The sequence below is a fragment of the Saccopteryx leptura genome, chromosome 5, assembly GCF_036850995.1.
Source record: "Saccopteryx leptura isolate mSacLep1 chromosome 5, mSacLep1_pri_phased_curated, whole genome shotgun sequence".
NCBI classification, from domain to species: Eukaryota; Metazoa; Chordata; class Mammalia; order Chiroptera; family Emballonuridae; genus Saccopteryx; species Saccopteryx leptura.
Window position 1 is genome coordinate 202,314,791 of NC_089507.1, and position 24,047 is coordinate 202,338,837.

Below are 24,047 nucleotides of genomic sequence, written 5' to 3' on the forward strand. Positions count from 1 at the left end.
TCGGAAATCAAACCGGGGACTTCTGCATGCCAGGCCGACGCTCTACCACTGAGCCAACCGGCCAGGGCCAAAATGTCTAGTTTTCAAATCAAATCAAAATATTAAAAGTAGGACTTTTCTTCTGATATCTTGGGTGTTTGAAAGTAATAATTAAAAACTTGCCTGACCTGTGGTGGTGCAGTGGATAAATCATCGACCTGGAACGCTGAGGTCGCCGGTTCAAAACCCTGGGCTTGCCTGGTCAAGGCATATATGGGAGTTGATGCTTCCTGCTCCTCCCTCCCTTTTCTCTCTCTCTCTCTCTCTCTCTCTCTCTCTCTCCTCTCTAAAAATTAATAAAAGAAAAATTAAAAAAACTTATTTAGAGTTCAGTTGTATACAGTATTTACATTTTACCAAATATTCCTTTATGTTTCACTTATTTATGCATTCATTGCATTAAAAAATCTAGAATTTTTTTCTATAAGGTGCAAAACAATGAAAATATATAAATGGATTTAGCATCTGATGTCATTAAGTGGAATGGTCATTTTGAATATGGTGTGTGCATTTAAAATTTGTACAACATTTAGTTTTGGGGTTTTTTATTGATTATTTTGAAAGAAAGAGAAAGGAGAAGAGAGAGACTGACTGACTGTTGTTCCACTTACTCATGCTGTCATTGGTTGATTCTTGTATGTGCCCTGACGCGGGGTCAAACCACCAACCTGCACGTTGGAATGATGCTCTAACCAGCTGAGCTACCTACCTAGCCAAGGCCATCAAATTTTTTTTTAATTTTATTTATTGATTTTAGAGAGAGGATAGAGAGAGAAAAGGGTATGAATGAGGAAGGGAAAGCATCAACTTGTGGTAGTTGCTTCTCATATGTGCCTTGAATGGACAAGCCCAGTGTTTTAAACTGGCGACTTCAGCATTCTAGGTCAATGCTTTATCCATTGCACCAACACAGGTCAGACTTTAAGATTTTATTTATTGATTTTACAGAAAGAGGAAGATGGGGGAGTGAGAAGTATCAACTCATAGTTGCTTTACTTTAGTTGTTTATTGCTTGCTTCTTGTTATGTATCTTGACCAGGCAAGCCCAGGGTTTTGAAATGGTGACCTTAGCATTCCAGGTTGATACTTTTATCTACTGCACCACCACAGGCCAGGCACAATTTTTATCATCAAATCATTATATACAGTCTTATTTTTTGTTTGTTTTTAAAATCTCCTACTCATTCTGCTAAGTTGGCCCAGCTCCAGAATCAGTTTTAGAGGAAAGAAAAGTGAAAAAAAACTGGACATGAGTATGTTGGTCAAGGTCACTTACGAAATGTGTAGCAGGCGGATCAAGGAAGACAAGTTCAGCTTCATCTACTGGGTGATGTTAGCTTTCTTGTTGTACTGGGTGTGTCACCTTCCTTTCCCCCATACTTTTTCTTCTTTTTTTAAATTGATTTTAGAGAGAGGAAAGAGAGAGAGAGAGAGAGAGAAAGGCAGGGTAGGGTGGAGGAGCAGGAAGCATCAACTTGTAGTTGCTTTCCTCATGTGCCCTGACTGAGCAAGCCCAGGGTTTCAAACCGGCAACCTCAGCATTCCAGGTCAGTGCTCTATCCACTGCACCACCACAGGTCAGGCCCCACCTTCTCTTCTGAGGGTTAATAATATACTGCTCATAAAAATTAGAGGATATTTCAAAATGAGTATGAAGTGATGAAATATACCCTAATTTTTGTGAGCAGTTATAAATACTAAGTAAATTAAATTGTGCTACAGAAAGGAGGAAAAACTTGAGTTTCATTTTTCAGTCTCCTTTACAGTCTAGTGAGTTAACTCTTATACATCTTCATAAAGGAAGCCCCAGCTTTCCCTTTGCTATCTGATGCTGGGCAAAGTTTAAGAAGCACTTCCCATTATAGTTTTGTTTCACTTGATTCCTCTGTTGCCTATTGAGATAATTGTTAAATGGCAGAACCAGTAGCTCTAAAATCAATAGGTTAGACCAATTGAAAATTATTACTAGTGTTATTAGTAATACCTAACATAAATGAAAGTGGTTTTTTTTTTCAAACTTAGCATTAGCAGTGCCTTTTTTTTTTTTTTTTTTTTTTTTTTTTTTTACAGAGACAGAGGGAGAGTCAGAGAGAGGGATAGACAGGGACAAACAGGAACGGAGAGATGAGAAGCATCAATCATTTGTTCTTCGTTGCACATTGCGACACCTTAGTTGTTCATTGATTGCCCTCTCACATGTGCCTTGACCGTGGGGCTACAGCAGACCGAGTAACCCCTTGCCCAAACCAGCGACCTTGGGTCCAAGCTGGTGAGCTTTTGCTCTAACCTAATGAGCCTGTGCTAAAGCTGGTGACCTCGGGGTCTTGAACCTGGGTCCTCCGCATCCCAGTCCAACGCTTTGTCCACTGCGCCACCGCCCAAGTTTTTTTATATTTCAAGGACTGCACTATACTAAGCATTTTTTTTCTTTTTTTCTTCTTCTGAAGCTGGAAACGGGGAGAGATAGTCAGACAGACTCCCGCATGCGCCCGACCGGGATCCACCCCGGCACGCCCACCAGGGGCAACGCTCTGCCGCGACCAGAGCCACTCTAGCGCCTGGGGCAGAGGCTAAGGAGCCATCCCCAGCGCCTGGGCCATCTTTGCTCCAGTGGAGCCTTGGCTGCGGGGGGGGGGGGGGGGGGGGGGGGAGAGAGAGACAGAGAGGAAGGAGGGGGGGTGGAGAAGCAAATGGGTGCGTCTCCTATGTGCCCTGGCCAGGAATCGAACCCGGGTCCCCCGCACGCCAGGCCGACGCTCTACCGCTGAGCCAACCGGCCAGGGCCACTAAGCATTTTTTAACATTAAAAATTTTTTTTAATTAGTTTTAGAGAAGAAAGGAGGGAGAGAGAGAAATCAGTTCCACTTATTTGTGCCCTCATTGGTTGATTTATTTATTTATTTTTTATTGTGAGAGAGAGAGAGGGAGGGAATAGCAGGAAGCTTCAACTAGTAGTAGTTGCTTCTTTTTTAATGTGCCTTGACTGGGCAAGCCAAGGGTTTTGAACTGGCGACCTTAGCATTCCAGGCCTCATTGGTTGATTCTTTTATATGCCCCCGCCAGGGACCAAATCTGCAACCTTGTCGTAGAGTGGGAGAACACTCGAACCAACTGAGCTGCCCATCCAGTGCCAAATCTTGTAACATTAAATCTTTACAGCAACCCAGATACTGAGGCTTAGAGAAATTGTACAGCTTGGTCGAGGTAATACAGTGAGGAAGTGCCAAGGTTAATATTTGAACCAGGTCTGTTTATCTCTGAAATTCATGCACTAGCTATTGTTTTGTACTGGCAAGAAACTAGAAACAATGAGCTAGTTTGACTTCTGGTGGCATAGTGGCTAGACTGTCAACTTAGAATGCTGATGTCACAGTTTAAAACCCTGGGTTTGCCTGGTCAAGGCACATAAGAAAAGCAACTAGTGAGTTGATGCTTCCTACTTTCCCCTCACCCCCACCCCTCCTCTCTTTTTCTTCTCTCTCTAAAAAAAAAAAAAAAAAAATCATGGCCCTGGCCCAGTGATACACACACGTCCTCACAAGTTGGGATTATTTCAGAGAGTCAGAAAGATCAGCTCATTGCATTTTCTTTTTAAGATTTACTCATTTTTTCCCCCCTCTTTTTCCAAGTGAGAGGAGGGTGGATAGAGAGACAGACTCTTTCATGGGTCCCACCAGGATCCACCAAGAAACTCCAGTCTGGGACTGATGCTCTGCCCATCTGGGGCCATGGTGACAACTGAGCTATTTTTAGCACCTGAGGTGGAGGAGGCTCCATGAAGCCATCCTCAGCACCCAGGGCTGATGAGCTCAAACCAATTGAGTCATGACTGCGGGAGGGGAATTGATAGAGAAGGGGGAAGGGTGGAGAAGTAGATGGTCGCTTCTCCTGTGTGCCCCAGCCAGGAACTGAACCCGGGACATCCATACTCCAGGCCAATGCTCTACCACTGAGCCAACCGGCCAAGGCCTAGGATATATATATATATATATATATATATATTTTTTTTTTTTTTTTGTATTTTTCTGAAGCTGGAAACAGGGAGGCAGTCAGACAGACTCCCGCATGCGCCCGACCGGGATCCACCCGGCACGCCCACCAGGGGGCGATGCTCTGCCCATCAGGGCATCGCTCTGTTGCGACCAGAGCCACTCTAGCGCCTGGGGCAGAGGCCAAGGAGCCATCCCCAGCGCCTGGGCCATCTTTTGCTCCAGTGGAGCCTTGGCTGCGGGAGGGGAAGAGAGAGACAGAGAGGAAGGAGAGGGGGAGGGGTGGAGAAGCAGATGGGCGCCTCTCCTGTGTGCCCTGGCCAGGAATTGAACCCAGGACTTCCGCACGCCAGGCCAACGCTCTACCACTGAGCCAACTGGCCAGGGCTGCCTAGGATATTTTTTAATTAAGAAACAATTTTATAGAACAGGATTTTTTTTTTTATTGAGTTGAGGTGACACTGGTTAACATAATTATACAGGTTTCAGATGCCCAATTTGTGATAATTAAACGATATACTATAAGAAGTTATTCTCCAGCATGTATTAGGTGCTCAACAAATGTTTATTCCTTTTCCCTTTTGCACGTTTTTATATATTTATGATATAGAGAACACTATAGTAATCTATTTTACATTTACTAAGTGACTTGGTAGAAAACCTTATTTCTCTTCAAATAAAACCTAAGCTTGGCCTGACCTGTGGTGGCACAGTGGCTAAAGCGTTGACCTGGAATGCTGAGGTTGCCGGTTCAAAACTCTGGGCTTGCCTGGTCAAGGCACATATGGGAGTTGATGCTTCCTGCTCCTCCCCCTGTTCTCTCTATCTCTTCTCTCTCTCTCTCTCCAATAAAAATGGATAAATAAAGTCTTTAAAAAAAAAACCTCCCTGGCTGGTTGGCTCAGCGGTAGAGCATCGGCCTAGCGTGCGGAGGACCCGGGTTCGATTCCCGGCCAGGGCACACAGGAGAAGCGCCCATTTGCTTCTCCACCCCTCCGCCGCGCTTTCCTCTCTGTCTCTCTCTTCCCCTCCCGCAGCCAAGGCTCCATTGGAGCAAAGATGGCCCGGGCGCTGGGGATGGCTCTGTGGCCTCTGCCTCAGGCGCTAGAGTGGCTCTGGTCGCAACATGGCGACGCCCAGGATGGGCAGAGCATCGCCCCCTGGTGGGCAGAGCCTCGCCCCTGGTGGGCGTGCCGGGTGGATCCCAGTCGGGCACATGCGGGAGTCTGTCTGTCTCTCCCTGTTTCCAGCTTCAGAAAAATGAAAAAATGGAAAAAAAAAAAAACAAAAACAAAAAAAAAAACCTAAGCTCCTTGGTTGTTTTGGAAAATGAGAAAATGTTTATTGTTGTCCTACTGGGTTTCCTTGCACAGTGATTTATGTGCTTACCCCGTATTCCCATTGTCTTTAGGGCCTATGGATGGAGAACTACCACCAAGAGCTAGAAATCAGGCCAATAATCTACCAGCCAATGCTCTCAGAGGAGGAGCCAACCAGTTAGGAAGGCATCCGAGAGCCAACAACCATCCTGTCCCTTATCAGCAAAGAGAAGAGAGGTTTGCAGCCATGGGAAGGAACCCTCATCCAGAAAGGAGGAACCGTGGGGGACATGCCAATGATGAACCTAGAGGCCAAAGACATGGTCAGGAGAATGACACCAGGCAGAGAAATGGCAATCAGGAGGGAAGGAACCGCAGGCCACCTTGGTCTGATGAAAATTTCCAACAGTGGCGGAGCCCCCACCAGAAGCCTGCAGAACAGCCACAGCAGGTAAAGAAACTGGGCTATAAGTTCCTAGAAAGTCTTCTGCAAAAAGACCCCTCTGAGGTGGTCATCACACTTGCCACAAGTTCAGGACTGAAGGAACTTTTGTCTCATTCTTTCATGAAACCCAACTTCCTTGAGCTCATTTGCCAGGTTCTTCGGAAGGCATGCAGTTCCAAAATGGATCGCCAGAGTGTTCTCCATGTCCTGGGCATATTGAAGAACTCAAAATTCCTTAAAGTTTGCCTGCCAACTTATGTGGTAGGGATGGTCACTGAGTCCGCCCCTGACATTCGAAACCAGTATCCAGAACACATCAGCAACATCATCTCCCTCCTCCAGGACCTTGTAAGTGTCTTTCCTGCCAGCTCTGTGCAGGAAACGTCCATGCTCATTTCCCTCCTGCCAGCTTCTCTTAATGTTTTGAGAGCCTCTGGTGTTAACATAAAAGAGGAGACTGAGAAAAACCTGGAGAAGGTGCAGACCATCATCGAACATTTGCAGGAAAAGAGGCGAGAGGGCACTTTAAGAGTGGACACCTACACTTTAGTACAGCCTAAGGCAGAAGACCATGTTGAGAGCTACCGGACCATGCCTATTTACCCTACCTACAATGAAGTGCACTTGGATGAGAAGCCGTTCCTGCGTCCCAACATCATTTCTGGAAAATACGAGAGCACTGCTGTCTATCTGGATACGCACTTCCGACTCCTGAGAGAAGATTTTGTCAGACCCCTACGAGAAGGCATTTTGGAACTTCTCCAGAGCTTTGAGGACCAAGGCCTGAGGAAGAGAAAATTTGACGACATCCGAATATACTTTGATACCAGGATTATCACCCCTGTATGTTCATCATCAGGCATTGTCTATAAGGTGCAGTTTGACACAAAACCACTGAAGTATGTTCGCTGGCAGAATTCCAAGCGATTGCTCTATGGGTCCTTGGTGTGCATGTCCAAGGACAATTTTGAGACATTTCTTTTTGCCACAGTGTCTAACCGGGAACAGGAGGAGCTCTGCCGAGGATTTGTCCAGCTCTGCTTCAATGAGCAGAGCCAACAGCTGCTAGCAGAGGTCCAGCCCTCTGACTCTTTCCTCATGGTGGAAACAACTGCATACTTCGAGGCCTATAGGCATGTCCTGGAAGGACTCCAGGAGATCCAAGAGGAAGATGTCCCCTTCCAGAGAAACATTGTGGAGTGTGACTCTTATGTGACACAGCCAGTGTACTTGCTGATGGGAGGCAGATATGATTTCATACCCTTGTTAAAGAATCCCTCAGCCACCGGGGAATCTCTGAGGAATGCCGAGGGCTCGAGATACCTCAGAGTTAATGTCTTAGACCCCAGCCAGTGGCCCTCCAAAGAAGCCCTGAAGCTGGATGACTCCCAGATGGAAGCTTTGCAGTTTGCTCTCACAAGGGAACTGGCTATTATTCAAGGACCTCCTGGAACAGGTAAGAGAATTTTTCAGAGTACATGTCATCTGCCTTAGGAGATAGGAGAGGAAGGCTAGACTCTAGTTTTCTAGAATGTCTTGATTTGAAACGTTCCCATGTGAGTGTGGGAGAAGGTAGAAGGGTAATGGGATAGGTGGTGATGGAAGGAGACTTGACTTGGGGTGGTGAACACAGCACACTATACAGGTGATGTAATATAGAATTATGCACCTGAAACCTATATAACTTTATTAACCAATGTCACACTAACAAATTCAATTTTTTAAAAAACAAATAGTCCCATGAAATGGGCATCAAACTTTTTTTATAAAGTTGCTGCTTATGGTGATTTTCCAGTGGGGACCCATTGGTATGCATAGTAGTAAACAAAAATTACTAAGGTTAGAAAAGATTGCTAATGGGCAAACTTCACAAGATGCATTACTCTGTTTCATCAAAGGCTATATTAATTTGTTTGATTTTTATATTACTTTTAATTAATATCAAGTACAGTAGGTCCTTGAATAATATTATTTCATTCAACATCATTTTGTTAATAACATTGATGAGGAGGAAAAATAAGATTCCAGGCCAGGGCCATTGTGGAGTTTGTACAATCTCCGTGTCTGTGTGGGTTTTCTCCAGGGACTCCATATTCCTCCCACATCCCAAAGATGTGCATGTGAGATGAATTGGCATGTCTACATTGTCCCAGTATGAATGAGTTTGAGTGCGCCCTGTGATGGAAGGGTGTCCTGTCCAAGGTGGCTTCTGCCTTGCACCCTGACCTGCCACAGTTTACTCTAGCCACCCAGACCCTGAACTGGAATAAGTGGGTTGGAAAAGAATTCTTTTACTTGTTTTTATTCATCTTATTTTATTAATCTTGTTTTTAAATATATGAATAGCTCACAAAATACATCAGGAATATTTTGGGGTCTTTTTTTTTTTTTTTTTTTTTTTTCTTTTTATTTATTCATTTTTAGAGAGGAGAGGGAGAGACAGAGAGAGAGAAGGGGGGAGGAGCTGGAAGCATCAACTCCCATATGTGCCTTGACCAGGCAAGCCCAGGGTTTCAAACCGGCGATCTCAGCATTTCCAGGTCGACGCTTTATCCACTGCACCACCACGGGTCAGGCTTTGGGGTCTTTATATAGAAGTTTGTTGATGTTTTTATGACCAGAAATATACCATAGAAACTTAATCTTGTTTTTACTTCAGCCTGTGGGAACATTGGTTTTATTATACGTTATTTCATTAAAAACTCAGTTTCCAAGAACCTATCAACAATGTGGTCTTTTTGTTTTGTTTTTTTATTAAGTGAGAGCAGGGGAGGGCAGAGAGACAGGCTCCTGCATGCACACCCTGAACAGGAGCCCACCCGGCAAGCCTCCTACTGAGTGATGCTCTACCCATCTAGGGCTTTTGTTCCATTGCTTGGCAACTGAGCTACATTTAGCAATAACAGAGGAGGCCATGGAGTCATCCTCAGTGCCCAGGGCCAGCTTGCTCGAACCACAAGCCATGGCTGTAGTAGGAGAAGAGAGAGAGTGAAGGGGAAGGAAGAGGGAAGGAGAAGCAGATGTCTCTTCTTCTGTGTGCCCTGACTGGGAATTGAACCCGGGACATCCACACGCCGGGCTGACGCTCTACCACTAAGCCAGGGCCGAACTTATAAATTAAGTGAGGAATTACTGTATATATAATATTAATAGCACTATGTGCCAAATACTGTTTATATGCTTTACATATGTTAACTCATTGCATCTTCACAATAACTCAGTGAGGCAGAAACCATTCCATTTTAAGATGAAAAAACTAAGGCAAAGAGAGTTTGAATAATGTGTTGAAGCTCACACTGGTGGTTAGTGATAGATCTAGAACTTGAACTCAGGCATTTTGGGTCTAGAGTCCTGGCTTCCCTATATAATACTTGATTCTGATGGAATTATACTTCCCTATACCCTTCTCATGTACCATTCTCTAATCCTACCCTGGGATGATAACTACTATTAGCAGTTTGATGTGTATTTTTCCAGATACTCTCCAAGTATTTTTTTAATAACAAAAATGGGATCATGTTTTTTTTTCCTATTTGTATTTTTCTGAAGTTAGAAGTGGGGAGGCAGTCAGACAGACTACCGCTTGTGCCCAACTGGGATCCACCAGGCATGCCCAAGAGGGGGCAATGCTCTGCCCATCTGGGGCGTTGCTCTGTTGCAACCAGAGCCATTCTATCACCTGAGGTGGAGGCCATGGAGCCATCCTCAACTCCCGGGCCAACTTTCTCCAGTGGAGCTTTGGCTGCAGGAGGGGAAGAGAGAGATTGAGAGGAAGGAGAGGGGGAAGGGTGGAGAAGCAGATGGGCACTTCTCCTTTGTGCCCTGACAGGGAGTCGAACCTGGGACTTTCGCACACTGGGCTGATGCTCTACCGCTGAGCCAACCAGCCAGGGCCTGAGATCATGTTCTTTTATTGGCCTATAATTTATGTAGTATATATAAATAATATATTATGGACATTTTTACAGTTTTTACACTTACATTTAGAAATGTACCTTACTCTTTACTGTGCCTGCAATCACTGCAGGGTATGAATGGACCATACATTACCTATATATTGCTTTCAGTATTACATCAGTGCTGTAATAAATATCTGAATGTCTAGGTCTGTGTGTTTATCTTTGGGTACTCTGCTTATTATTTCTGTAATTTTTTTTCCCCTAATGTGGGAATTCACATTAATTGTTATACTAGGTACTGCTAATTACTCTCCCAAAATGATATACAAAAACAGGAAGAGGTCTTTTTTTTTTTTTTTTTTTTTTTTGTATTTTTCTGAAGTTGGAAACGGGGAGGCAGTCAGACAGACTCCCGCATGCGCCCCACCGGGATCCACTCGGCATGCCCACCAGGGGACGATGCTCTGCCCATCTGGGGCATCGCTCTGTTGCATCCAGAGTCATTCTGGCGCCTGAGGCAGAGGCCATAGAGCCATCCCCAGCACCAGGGCCAATTTTGCTCCAATAGAGCCTTGGCTGCGGGAGGAGAAGAGAGAGACAGAGAGGAAGGAGAGGGGGAGGGGTGGAGAAGCAGATGGGCGTTTCTCCTGTGTGCCCTGGTCAGGAATCGAACCTGGGACTCCTGCACGCCAGGCCGACGTTCTACCACTGAGCCAACCGGCCAGGGCCCAGGAAGAGGTCTCTTAAAAACACTAATTAAAGTAATGGCAACTTATGATAAAAAGTTAATGTTACAGTTGGAAAGTTCTTTCTAATAAGAAACACTTATATAATGAAAAAATATGCATAAAGTGATATTTTGCCTGGCCTGTAGTGGTGCAGTGGATGGAGCACCAACTTGTAATGCTGAGGTTGCCATTTGGAACCTTGGGTTTACCTGGTCAAAGCACATACAACAAGCAACCGATGAACGGCTAGAGTGAAGTAACTACTTATTGCCCCCCACCCAGTAAAATCAATAAATATAATATTAAAAAGAAAAAAGTGATGTTTTGAGAGTTTTGACAAGAGTACCAGTTTGTACTCTCACCAAGAGTGAATTAGTGTTAGCATTTCCTTACATCCTTTCGGTATTATTGCATGTTATTGTTCCTTTTTGCTGATGAGCAGTTTCTGCTGATCTGCGAGGTTTAAATTTTTGGTTCATTATTAATTTTATTTTTGGGGGTTTTTTTTGTTTTGTTTTAAGAAATGTACATGTGATAACAGCTTCAGTGAATAAGCCTCTGCTTCTCCTCCTTTGCATGAAACTTGGCCTTGAGGCAAATCTGTTTTTTAAATATTTTTAACTGATTGATTTTAGTTAGAGATGTAACGGGGAGGGGAGAGAGACAGGAATGTCACTCTGTTCCTGTGTGTGCCCTGACCGAGAATTGAACCCGCAACCTCTGTGCTTTGGGATGACTCTCTCAACCAACTGAGCTATTCAGCCAGGGCTAATTTTATGTTTTATTAAAAAATGATTAAAAATTTTTTAAGTCTCTCCCTCCTCCTACCACCTTACTCAGTTCCCTTCTCTAAAGCAGTATTATCTTCCTGTGTATCCTTCCAGAGATATTGTTATAAATATTCAAGGAAATGCATACTTATATTCATTTCCCCCCACTTTTTTTAAACCCACTATGCTAGGAACACTTTTTGCATGTTGTTTTGCTCACTTATAAAATATAATGGAGATACTTCCATACTAGTACATAAGTAGTGTCTCACTCTTGTTTATGTGACTTTATTATATTCCATTATGTGGGTAGTTCATAATCTCTAACCAGTTCCTTGTGGAAAGATTTTCTTATACAAACATTTCAGTAAACAGCCTTGTTTGTGAGTCAATTCACACACAAATAGAATATATCCAGAAGAGAAATTTCTAACTGAATTTATAATTTTAATAAGTAGTGTATTGTCAAATTGCCCTCTAGAAATGTATACCACAGTGGTTAATTTGTATTCTTTTAATTAAAAATTAGGTTTAAATATTCTTTATTGTGTTCATTAGCTATTTATATAACTGCTGCTATGGATTGCCTTTTCGAATTTGTCCTTATTTCTATCCAATGGCTTTTCATATTGATTTGTAGCTGTTTGTATGTTTAAAATATTTCTGTTGCAAATAATTTTTCCTAATGTTACCACTGAATTAGAATTCTTTAGTTCCAGGTACAGTAATCAGTTTAGGCTAGCTTAAACCCCTCCCCCCAAACACACTCTCTCTCTCTCTCTCTCTCTCTCACACACACACACACACACAGCTACTAGGAAAGAACCTATGTATGCGTATAAGAGGGAAGTAGTTGGGGGGGGTAATTTTTGAGGTGGAAATCCCAAAAAGTACCCATTCCAGGGGAAAGGAAGCAGTGGGAGGCAATAATATAAATATATAAATGTTGAATTAAAAAGATTTTCTTTCCAAGATTCATTTTATCCATCCAGTCCTCCAAACTAGAAGCCTGGGAGTTATCCTTTTCTGTTCCCCACGCCAGCCAAACCATTAGGAAGTTCCAAGCAATTTTTTTTTTTTTTTTTTCATTTTTCCAAAGCTGGAAACGGGGAGGCAGTCAGACAGACTCCCGCATGTGCCCGACTGGGATCCGCCCAGCATGCCCACCAGGGGGCGATGTTCTGCCCCTCTGGGGCGTCGCTCTGTTGCATCCAGAGCCATTCTAGCGCCTGAGGCAGAGGCCACAGAGCCATCCCCAGTGCCCGGGCCATCTTTGCTCCAGTGGAGCCTTGGCTGTGGGAGGGGAAGAGAGAGACAGAGAGGAAGGAGAGGGGGAGGGGTGGAGAAGCAGATGGGCGCTTCTCCTGTGTGTCCTGGCCAGAAATCGAACCCGAGACCCCTGCACGCCAGGCCAATGCTCTACCGCTGAGCCAACCGGCCAGGGCCACAATTTTTAACCTCTGAAACTTCTCCCTAGTCTGCCTACTTACCTCATCTATACTGCTAGATCCAGGCTTCAGCCTTCACTGATCGGGAAGATAGCAAAAACCTTCCAACTAGTACATCCATAGTCCCACTTGCCCACTCTTACTCAGTTGTCACTTCCCCAGGGAAGCCTCTTCTAACCTCATTGACTAGGCCAGAATCCCAATTATGTTTTCTTGATACCTTTGTTTTGCATTTCCTACATTTGTGGTTTTATATTTGTTTGTATGATTATCTTTTTTTCAACAAGTGGTCTGTAAGGCCCAGGCAAATAAGAACCATGGCTATTGTGCTCAACTTAACCCAATGCCTGACACCTGTTAGGCACTCAATACATATTATTGGGGGGGGGGAGGGTGGAGAGAGGAAGGAATTGTTACTTATGCTATAACTGAAATCTTTGATTTTCTTGTATCTCTTCCTCACTCAGCTGTGTTTTTGAGGATAGTGGCTGCCTTCTCAGCCCTGATACAATGTAAAAATTGAGCTGTTTGTAGACTTAATTAATTAATGGATATTTGCAGATAAGCCCACAACTCTTAACTCCAATGTTGATTTCTATGAATTTTTCCCTCCTATTACAAAGGCAAGTTCACTGTGGCATATTGAAAGCATTTTTAAATAATTTGCCACATGAGATTGGAAACAAATTATATGTCCATCAGTAGGGAACTGGCTAAAAAATACTTTACATCTATGAAAAGCAAGAGAGAGGATTCTTTTTATGTACTGATAGAGAACCACTTCCAAGATGCATTAAGTGAAAAAAGCAAGATGTAGAACAGTGAAAATAGTCTGCTGCTCTTTGTATTAAAAAAGAAAGAGAGAGAAATGGCGCCGTGAGGAGCGCTACCAATAAATCTCCCCAAAATTTCAACAAGTTCTTCAACCAGAGACAGAAAAATCTATCCTTGGAGCGTCTAGAAGTCACACACACTGAAAACTAAGGTATGATCAAGCGAAAAATTGACTAAATATATAATCAACCCCGAAAGAAATAAGACGGAGAAAGGAACACTCCGCCTTCCTCACTAACCTGAACAAGAGCTGCTTTCACTTGGAACTGAGAGAGAGTGGGAGCTAAGGGGGGCAAAGGGTGTGGAGAAAGCCAGACTGTGGCACAGACGTCCAAGCCAAGGAAAGACTGTGCCTGCGGTGACCCAGCCAACGCGAGCTAACGCCCACACCAGACCCTGGCAAAGACGGGCAAGCAGCGGCCACCATTAGAAGAAATGGGTAAATTCCTAGAACAATACAACCTTCCTAGACTGAGTCAAGAAGAAGCAGAAAGCCTAAACAGACCAATTAGCAGGGAGGAAATAGAAAAAACTATTAAAAACCTCCCAAAAATAAAAGTCCAGGCCCAGACGGTTATACTAGTGAATTCTATCAAACATTCAAAGAAGACTTGGTTCCTATTCTACTCAAAGTCTTCCAAAAAATTGAAGAAGAAGCGATACTTCCAAACACATTTTATGAGGCCAACATAACCCTCATACCAAAACCTGGCAAGGATGGCACAAAAAAAGAAAACTACAGACCAATATCTCTAATGAATACAGATGCTAAAATACTAAAACAAGATATTAGCAAATCGAATACAACAACATATTAAAAAAAATAATACATCATGATCAAGTGGGATTCATCCCAGAATCTCAAGGATGGTTCAACATACGTAAGATGGTTAACGTAATACACCATATCAACAAAACAAAGAACAAAAACCACATGATCTTATCAATAGATGCAGAAAAGGCATTTGATAAAATACAACACAACTTTATGTTTAAGATACCCAACAAAATGGCTATAGAAGGAAAATATCTCAACATGATAAAGGCCATCTATGATAAACCATCAGCTAATATCATATTAAATGGCATAAAACTGAAGGCTTTCCCCCTTAAATCAGGAATGAGACAGGGTTGTCCACTTTCTCCACTCTTATTTAATGTGGTGCTAGAAGTTCTAGCCAGAGCAATCAGACAAGATAAAGAAATAAAAGGCATCCATATCAAAAAAGAAGTAAAGGTATCACTTTTTGCAGATGATATGATCCTATACATCGAAAACCCCAAAGACTCCACAAAAAGATTACTAGAAACAATAAACCAATACAGTAAGGGTCGCAGGATACAAAATCAATATACAAAAGTCCATAGCCTTTCTATATGCCAACAATGAAACATTAGAAAATGAACTAAAAAAAATAATCCCCTTCACAGTTGCAACAAAAAATAAATAAAATACCTAGGAGTAAACATAACAAAGAATGTAAAGGACCCATATAACAAAAACTACAAAGCATTGTTAAGGGAAATCGAAAAAGATACAATGAGATGGAAAAATATTCCTTGTTTTTGGATAGGAAGAATAAATATAATCAAAATGGCCATATTACCCAAAGCAATATACAAATTTAATGCAATTCCCATAAAAAATCCAATGACATTTTTTAAAGAAATGGAACAAAAAATCATCAGATTTATATGGAACTATAAAAAACCCCAAATAGCCAAAGCAATCCTAAGGAAAAAGAATGAAGCTGGAGGCATTACAATACCTGACTTCAAACTATATTATAGAGCCATGACAATCAAAACAGCATGGTATTGGCAGAAAAATAGACACTCAAACCAATGGAAAAGAATAGAAAGTCCAGAAATAAAACCACATATATATAGTCAAATAACTTGATAAAGGGGCCAACACAGAATGGAGAAAAGAAAGCCTCTTCAACAAATGGTGCTGGGAAAACTGGAAAGCCACATGCAAAAGAATGAAACGCAACTACAGTCTGTCCCCTTTTACTAAAATTAATTAAAAATGGATCAAAGACCTAAATATAAGACCTGAAACAATAAAGTACATAGAAGACATAGGTTCCAAACTCATGGACCTTGGTTTTAAAGAGCATTTTATGAATTTGACTCCATAGGCAAGAGAAGTGAAGGCAAAGATAAATGAATGGGACTACATCAGACTAAGAAGTTTTTGCTCAGCAAGAGAAACTGACAACAAAAGAAACAGTCAACTAAATGGGAAATGATATTTTCAAACAGCAGCTCAGATAAGGACCTAATATCCAAAATATACAAAGAACTCATAAAACTCAACAACAAACAATCCAATAAAAAAATGGGAAGATGACATGAACAGACACTTCTCTCAGGAAGAAATACAAATGGCCAACAGATATATGAAAAGATGCTCATCTTCATTAGCTATTAAAGAAATGCAAATCAAAACTACAATGAGATACCACCTCACACCTGTTAGATTAGCTATTATCAACAAGACAGGTAAAAGCAAATGTTGGAGAGGCTGTGGAGAAAAAGGAACCCTCATTCACTGTTGGTGGGAATGTAAAGTAGTACAACCATTATGGAAGAAAGTATGGTGGTTCCTCAAAAAACTGAAAATAGAACTACCTTATGACCCAGCAATCCCTCTACTGGGTATATACCCCAAAAACTCAGAAACACTGATACATAAAGACACATGTAGCCCCTTGTTCACAGTGGCCAAGACATGGAAACAACCAAAAAGCCCTTAAATAGATGACTGGATAAAGAAGATGTGGCACATATATACTATGGAATACTACTCAGCCATAAGAAATGATGACATCGGATCATTTACAACAAAATGGTTGGATCTTGATAACATTATACGGAGTGAAGTAAGTAAATCAGAAAAAAACCAAGAACTGCATGATTCCATACATAGGTGGGACATAAAATCGAGACTAAGCGACATGGACAAGAGTGTGGTGGTTGGTGGTGGGGGGGGGGTGGAGAAAGGAAGGGGGAGGAGAAGGGGCACAAAGAAAACTAGATAGAAGGTGATGGAGGACAATCTGACTTTGGGTGATGGGTATGCAACATAATTGAATGACAAGATAGCCTGGACATGTTTTCTTTGAACATATGTACCCTGATTTATGGATGTCACCCCATTAAAATTAATAAATATTAAAAAAAACTCACTTTAAGAAATCCATGAACAAATATTTCTCTGTCAGAAAAAAGAAAGAAAGAGGGTTCTCTCCCTGTCTCGCTAAACAAAAAGGAGAAAGAGAAGGCTAGATAAAAATGATATATTCATATTTGTTTATATATACATTGAATAAAGATCTCTGGAGAGTTATACAAGAACCTGGTAGGTAACATTGGTTGCTTTTAAGAGAGGAAATGGGTGGCTGGGGGACAGAAGAGTAAGAGAACTTTTCATAATATACCCATTCGTGCTACTTGGATTTTAAGCCATTTCAATGTGTTATAATAAATGTTTTAAAAAATAATCATTTTCTTTAATTATTCCTTTTAGTAAATCTCTAAGTTTTCTAATTCCTTTTTTTTCTTGTTTTTTAGGCAAAACCTATGTGGGTCTAAAAATTGTTCAGGCTCTCCTAACCAATGAGTCTGTTTGGCAAATTAATCGACAGAAGTTCCCCATCTTGGTTGTGTGTTATACTAATCATGCTTTGGACCAATTTTTGGAAGGTAATATCTACACAAAATTGTTTTCTATCAAGACATTTATAGTTGAACCATTAGCAACTTCAGTAGCTTTCTATTGCTCTTTTAATAAAGTCCACAGTCCTAACCATGACATGTAAGACTGTGTGTTGTGTGCCTAACTCTGAATCTCATCTCCTACCTCTTCCCATTATCTTTAATCCTTTCAATTCCTCAGCTTCTTCCTCTGTTGGTGCTGTTCCCCCGCCTAGAATGTACTTGTCCTCTCTACCTCTCTGTCTTAATTCCATCCAGCATGGCTGGCTCCAACTCTATTCATTCTTCAGATTTCACCTTAAATCTCTGTTCAGGTGCATCTTAATATTGCCCCAAACTAAGGTTAAGTCTCCTTTTGTGGTTTTTCTTCAGAGACACTTAGCACATATGTAACAATTTATTTTCATGTGGCACTCACTACCCTAGACTATAAACACCATGAGGGTTGGTCCTGTTTCTTGCTATATTCACAAATCCTGGCACATAGAACATTTACTAAGAGCTTACTTTTATGTCAAGCTCTAACTAGGAGCTGTAAAGATATTCTCTAGTTTATAAGAAGAGAATTACTGTTTTAAATCACAGATGAAGAAACTGAGGATCAAGTTAAGTAACTTGTCCTAGATTATATAGCAATAAGTTGTGGAGCCAATAAGTTGGGTCCCAATTGTCTGATTCTAAAGCCTGTGCTCTTAAGCACCACACTTTACTGCTCTGCAGCTCATATTATCTGTGGGGCCTTTTTGCTTATCAATGGGGTAGATTTCCTATAAGCACCAGTTTGTTCCCTAAGGGACCAGCTGACACAGCACCCCAAACACATACAGCTCTCAGCTAAGAGACTCCAGCATAGCTCTTCTCAACTCTGCTGTGCTCAACTTTTCTCCACAGGTATCTACAAGTGTCAGAGGACCAGCATCGTGCGGGTAGGTGGAAGAAGCAACAGTGACATCTTGAAGCAGTTCACCCTGAGGGAGCTGAGGAACAAGCGGGAATTTCGCCGAAACCTCCCTATGCACCTCCGAAGGGCCTACATGAATGTAAGTCCCAGCTTGGGATATTGGTGCCTCAAGGGGTAACTAAACAAGATAGTGTTGGCTTTCTGGGTTGGCAGATAAGGAGGTTCCACAAAGCTGTTGAGGACCCAGGTTAATTTCAGCATTACATTCTGCTAATTTTGTGGTGTGACCTTTGCCCTTATAATTCAGGGCAGAGAAAGGACAAAGAAGGGCACACTGCTTCCTCTCAACTCCTGTCAGAACCTTAGGCGGATTCCTTCAAACCACCCACAGCACTTCTACTTGAGCCTATTGACCATCTTCTAGCTGGTCAAGCTCCAACCAAAACTGAGTTATTACTGAGGGAAAATGAGAGAAGTCTCCAACACAGTATCCTTGTCCTGTTTTTCTGTTGTATTTGTTTCCTTGTTGATTGGTAGGAATCTTTTAGACATTTTAGATGCTAAACCTTTGGTTTCAAGACCACAGAGATGTGCTTTGAGAAATTGGTTTGTTGACCCGACCAGTCAGTTTATTTTTTCTCCCTTCATGCTGTTCTTGTCTTAGCTTTGTTTTCCCTCAAAGTAGAGACTGAGTTTGGTGAATGATGATACTTCTTTATCATTTCTTTAACCCTGTTCTTGGCAGATCATGACACAAATGAAGGAGTCAGAGCAAGAGCTGCATCAAGGGGCCCGGACTCTGGAGTGCACCATGCGTGGCGTAGTACAGGAACAGCACCTGCAGAAATATATTTCTTCCCAGCATTGGAGAAGCCTGATGAATGGACCAATACAGGTATGGGTCATCCTGGGGGGTGCCAGCATCTGTCTTGACTCAATATGTGGAAGGAGCCTTCATCAGAAGTCTAAAGCATTAACTGTTGGTAATCTGATGCTGCCATACTGTTGGAAGTTTTGTTTCATGAGGAGAGATAGCTGATTATACTAGTCAAGAACAAGACTCTGGAAAAAGCCTTCTGGGTTGGAATCCTGGTTTTGCTATGGACAAGTTACTTTTCTGTGCCTGTTTCCTCATTTATAAAGTTGGGATAACAACTACATTAAGTTGAACCATATGAAATTGCCAATGTTTGTAAATCTGACTTGCAGAAGTTACCGTTTCTTGCAATTAACTTAATTCTTACAGGACTGTTACTTGTATGAACAAGTTAATATTTGTAAACCACTTAATAAGTGCTTAAGTGAAATATCATAGCAAGACAACCTAGCACATATAGAGTGCCTGGGTCAACAGACCTAAGTCACCCAGACTGATTGTGTGACTTTGGCCAATGTGATTCTCAGATCCCCCAAGGATAATAATGCCTGCCTTCAAAAAATATGAGAAGTACCTAACAGTCTCTATAAAGTGGCTGGCTAGCAACCTAATGAAGTACCTCTATTATCATTGGGCTGGTCAATTTCAGGGTATACACCTAAAAAGCCTTAAAGGTCAATTAAGTCTTATAAATGACTAGAACAGGCTAGGTGGTGAGACCGGGAAGTAGAGAGGACTGTGGCAAACTGGAAAAGTGGTGGCAGCAACCCTCTTCCAGCCATTTACTGCCATTCAGTAATGCAGCCTCGTTGCTGCCATAGTTCCTGATTTTGTCAAGAGAGTCAAGAAATTTTTATTTTTAAACTTCTATGCAAGTTATGTTATGTGATCCTGTTGCCCAAGGGTTTCTAATTTGCAGCCTCTGAATTTTAAGGAAATTGCTTTTGATCCATAAAGGAGACCTTTCCTTCACACTGGTGGTTATAGCATTCTTATGACTAATAATTTTTCCTTTCTCAGGATAGTGAATGGATTTGCTTCCAAAGCTGGAAACATTCCATGATGCTGGAGTGGCTGGGTCTGGGTGTCGGTTCTTTCACTCAAAGTGTTGCTCCAGAGGGACCTGAAAATACAGGTAAGAAGTACATATCTGCCTAGAATCACACTGTATGGTAGAATATGGTAAAGACCAGAAGGAACTTAAAAGTAATACCAGGATATGTAAACAGCTTCAGTCAATCAGAAAAGACATATAATAGCTGAATAGGAAAATAGATAAAACACTTTTAGACCTCAGCTAGGAAACTCAGAGCGGTGTCCCAATACACCAAGTTTGCAGTTTGGATCCCAAAACACACACAAGAATCAACTGATGCATAAGTAAGTGGAACAGCAAATCAGTGTTTCTCTCTCTTTCTAAAATTAATAAAAAAAGATTTTAATAACCACTTTTAACAGGCACATCACAAAATAGGAAATCCAGATGGTCAATAAACATATGAAAGGTACTCATTAGAATCTAGAGTAATTAAAACCACAATGAGGTACTATTATGCACCCACCAGATTGGCAAAAATTAATAAGTTGTCTATAGCCCTGCATTGATAAGTGAGCTCTGATGCACTGCTAATGGGGATAGTAATTGGCACAACCACTTTGTGATAACAGGGAAAATTCAAATGTCTGTCAACATTTGTACAATAGATGTATTAATTATAGTCTATTCAGATAATGAAATACTGTACAACAGTGAAAAGAAACTATAGGATGTATGGCAGCATATAAGAATCTCAAAAACATGCTGAATGGAAAAGGCAAGTTCAGAGAAAATATATACAATATGATTTCAGTTATATAGAGCTCAAAAAAGTCAAGGCTAGACAATGTGTCGTTTAGGGGTATATATACATTATATACAGGGTGGAGCAAAAGTAGGTTTATAGTTGTGAGTTCGTGAAATAGTTTATTCTATATTTATTGTTGTGTTATTTTCCATATGAACAGTTATAAACCTACTTTTTCCCATCTTGTATGCAGTAAAGATTGTTTTATAAGCCTATTTTCTCTCTTAGCCCAGGGTAAAGGGGAGGAGGAAGAGGAAGAAGGGGAAGAGGAGGGTTCTCTGATTGAGATCGCAGAGGAGGCCGACCTGATTCAAGCAGACCGGGTGATTGAGGAGGAGGAGGTGGTGAGGCCCCGGCGGCGGAAGAAGGAAGAGAATGGGGCAGTCCAGGAATTGGCTAATATACTTTTGGCCTTGAGGCTTGAAAACTATGGCTCTGGGACAGCAGCTGGGCAGGAGCAAGCCACAGGAGAGTGGGAGGTAAACTCACTTCCTTTAAAACCCTAACAAAATGGGAAATGGGAGTTCAGTTGTTACTGTCTGGCAGGTGGGGGTTAGACCCTACTGAAATAGGCCTGTGAGCAACTGTTCTGACCAGAACTGCAGCCCTGTTTTCACTCACGTTTGTTGCAGTGCATTCACCTCATCACAATTAGCTGAATTTATCCATTTTACAACCAGACCTTAGTGTAGGATGAGTCTAATTGCCAAGAGTATAAAAATTATGGCCTTTCAGAGAGGCCCTGGCAAGACATGCCAACTTAGAAAAGACAGAAAACCAGTAAACAAGTGCTTCCCTTGAACTTTCAGAAAAAATGCAGTAGATTGGTCGCGTCAAACACATAGGGTCTTAGTAATCAGTGCTTTCATGGCTGTTATCTTCTACAAGCTAGAAACTACAAACAAGTCTGAACATGCATAAGATTTTAGAGGATTCAAAAGAAAAAAAAGATTTTAGAGAATTTAAGTAAAATGGAATGAAGAAAGCCATACAGGCTATATGGAATTACCTCCTTCACCCTGGAATTTGATATTTCTCAAAGCCATGTTTACATATGGACTTTCCCTCTGCTCCTTCCTTTGGTAGAACCTAGTGATCCTCAGAATTTAGCATGCATTATTATAATAATAGATGCTAAATACTTAAAACTAGATACTTAAAATAACATTTTCTGAACCCCACTGTTGATTTAAGAGACTTTCAAGGATAACTTTGGATGAAGTTTTCATCAGATGACTTTGAACTTGATCTCTTAGTTCAGTTCAACAACACTGATGGGTGGAGTCATGATCCCAATCCTTTGAAACAGGGATTGGGCATCTCTCTGTCACATGGTTTCAGAAGACATTTGGTTTTGAAGTGGGACAGGGCCTTAATATTATGACATTTGTCTCGCATGCCAATCATTCTAATGGTTCATGGCCTCAGTGACACATCTTAGGGAGAGCACTTTCTCCTACATAATGCCTTTAACTAACCACTTGTTAAAAGTACTATCATGATATGATGATGTTAAGACCATAGCAGGTCTTGTATGGTATTCAAAAAGAAAGACTCACCTCCACTACTTTCATGACATGTATTTTAGGAATGAGAAAAAATTGGTCAAAGGCCTGACCAGGCGGTGGCACAGTGGATAGAGTGTCGGACTGGAATGCCAAGGACCCAGGTTCGAGGCCCCGAGGTCGCCAGCTTGAGCATGGACTCATCTGGCTTGAGCAAAAAGCTCACCAGCTTGGACCCAAGGTCACTGGCTCAAGCAAGGGGTTACTCGGTCTGCTGAAGGCCCGCGGTCAAGGCACATATGAGAAAGCAATCAATGAACAACTAAGATGTCGCAACGAAAAACTAATGAATGATTGATGCTTCTCATCTCTCTCCATTCCTGACTGTTTGTCCCTGTCTATCCCTCTCTCTGACTCTCTCTGTCCCTGTAAAAAAAAAAAAAAAAAAAAAATTGGTCAAAGGATGTTCAGTGATACCTGTTGCCAGCACTCTTCTAAGTGCTTTCCACTTATTGTCAATCCAACAATTCTATGAAGAAGTATTATTACTAGTCCCATTTTATAGAAGAGATGCTGAGGCTCATAGAGATTCAGTAACTTACTCTGGGTCCTGATAAGAGGTAGATGGGGCTCTGAATCCATGCTCACTGGCCCCAAACCCCTCGTGTAGCCACTCCGTAATGCAATATCTGTTGAGAAAGTGTCAGACATTTAAAGAAGTTCATTGGTGTGGCAGCTCCTGTTCTTACGTGCTGTGACCCCCATCTAGGGTTTAGAACAGGGCCCACCTCTGGTTTCAGATGGTGATCCTGGCTGGTATTGATATCTACAGATCCAGCGTAGCCAGAAAAAGAAAATGAATAAGAAAGTGAAGTATGAGCTTCGCAAACTGAACACCATGACTGAGGCCGAGGCCAGTGAAATCCAGGATGTTTGGCAGTTGGACCTGAATTCTCGCTGGAAACTTTACAGGTACTGTATCAAGCCCCACCTCCTCCAGCCAGCTCGTGTAATTTCCATAGGAGGCTCCTTTTCTGTTCCTCGAATATAACCTTCAGACCTTCAGCAGTGTTAACTAATGATTAACATTGAGCCACCCCACTGAGCTGGGTGCTGGGGATACAGCCATGAGAGAGAAGACACTTGGCTCTACCTCCTCATGGAGTTTAGAGTCTGTCCAAAGAGACAAATCAGTCAGTTCCACAAATAGAAAGTAACAAATGGGCATAAACACTAAGAAAGTAAAGAGCAAGGATTGCTAATAATAATGTGGGGCCCTGGCTGGTTGGCTCAGTGGTAGAGCATCGGCCCAGTGTGTGGAAGTCTCGGGTTCAATTCCCGGTGAGGGAACAGCACGCAGGAGAAGCGCCCATCTGCTTCTCCACCCTTCCCCCTCTCTTCTTATCTCTCTCTTCCCCTCCTGTAGCCAAGGCTCCATTGGAGCAAAGTTGGCCAGGCGCTGAGTGAGGATGGCTCCATGGCTTTCACCTTAGGTGCTAGAATGGCTCCAGTTGCAACACATAAACACCCCAGATGGGCAGAGCATCACCCTCTGGTGGGCATGCCGGGTGGATCCTGGTCAGGCGCATGCAGGAGTCTGTCTTTCTGCCTCCCTGCTTCTCACTTAAGAAAAATACAAAAACAAAAAATAAATAAAACATTAGGCCCTGGCCGGTTGGCTCAGTGGTAGAGCATCGGCCTGGCGTGTAGAAGTCCCGGGTTCAAT

General features: G+C 42.1%; 1 protein-coding gene across 1 annotated transcript in view; it reads left to right on the plus strand.

The window, feature by feature from the left end:
* Window positions 1-24,047, plus strand: part of ZNFX1 (zinc finger NFX1-type containing 1) — a 39,188-nt gene that overhangs the window by 4,787 nt on the left and 10,354 nt on the right. The window contains exons 3-9 of the mRNA XM_066387539.1: window positions 5,440-7,248; window positions 17,051-17,182; window positions 18,086-18,234; window positions 18,841-18,990; window positions 19,993-20,107; window positions 21,045-21,295; window positions 23,154-23,293. Coding sequence (XP_066243636.1) covers window positions 5,440-7,248; window positions 17,051-17,182; window positions 18,086-18,234; window positions 18,841-18,990; window positions 19,993-20,107; window positions 21,045-21,295; window positions 23,154-23,293 — 2,746 coding nt within the window. The remainder of the gene's footprint in view (window positions 1-5,439; window positions 7,249-17,050; window positions 17,183-18,085; window positions 18,235-18,840; window positions 18,991-19,992; window positions 20,108-21,044; window positions 21,296-23,153; window positions 23,294-24,047) is intronic.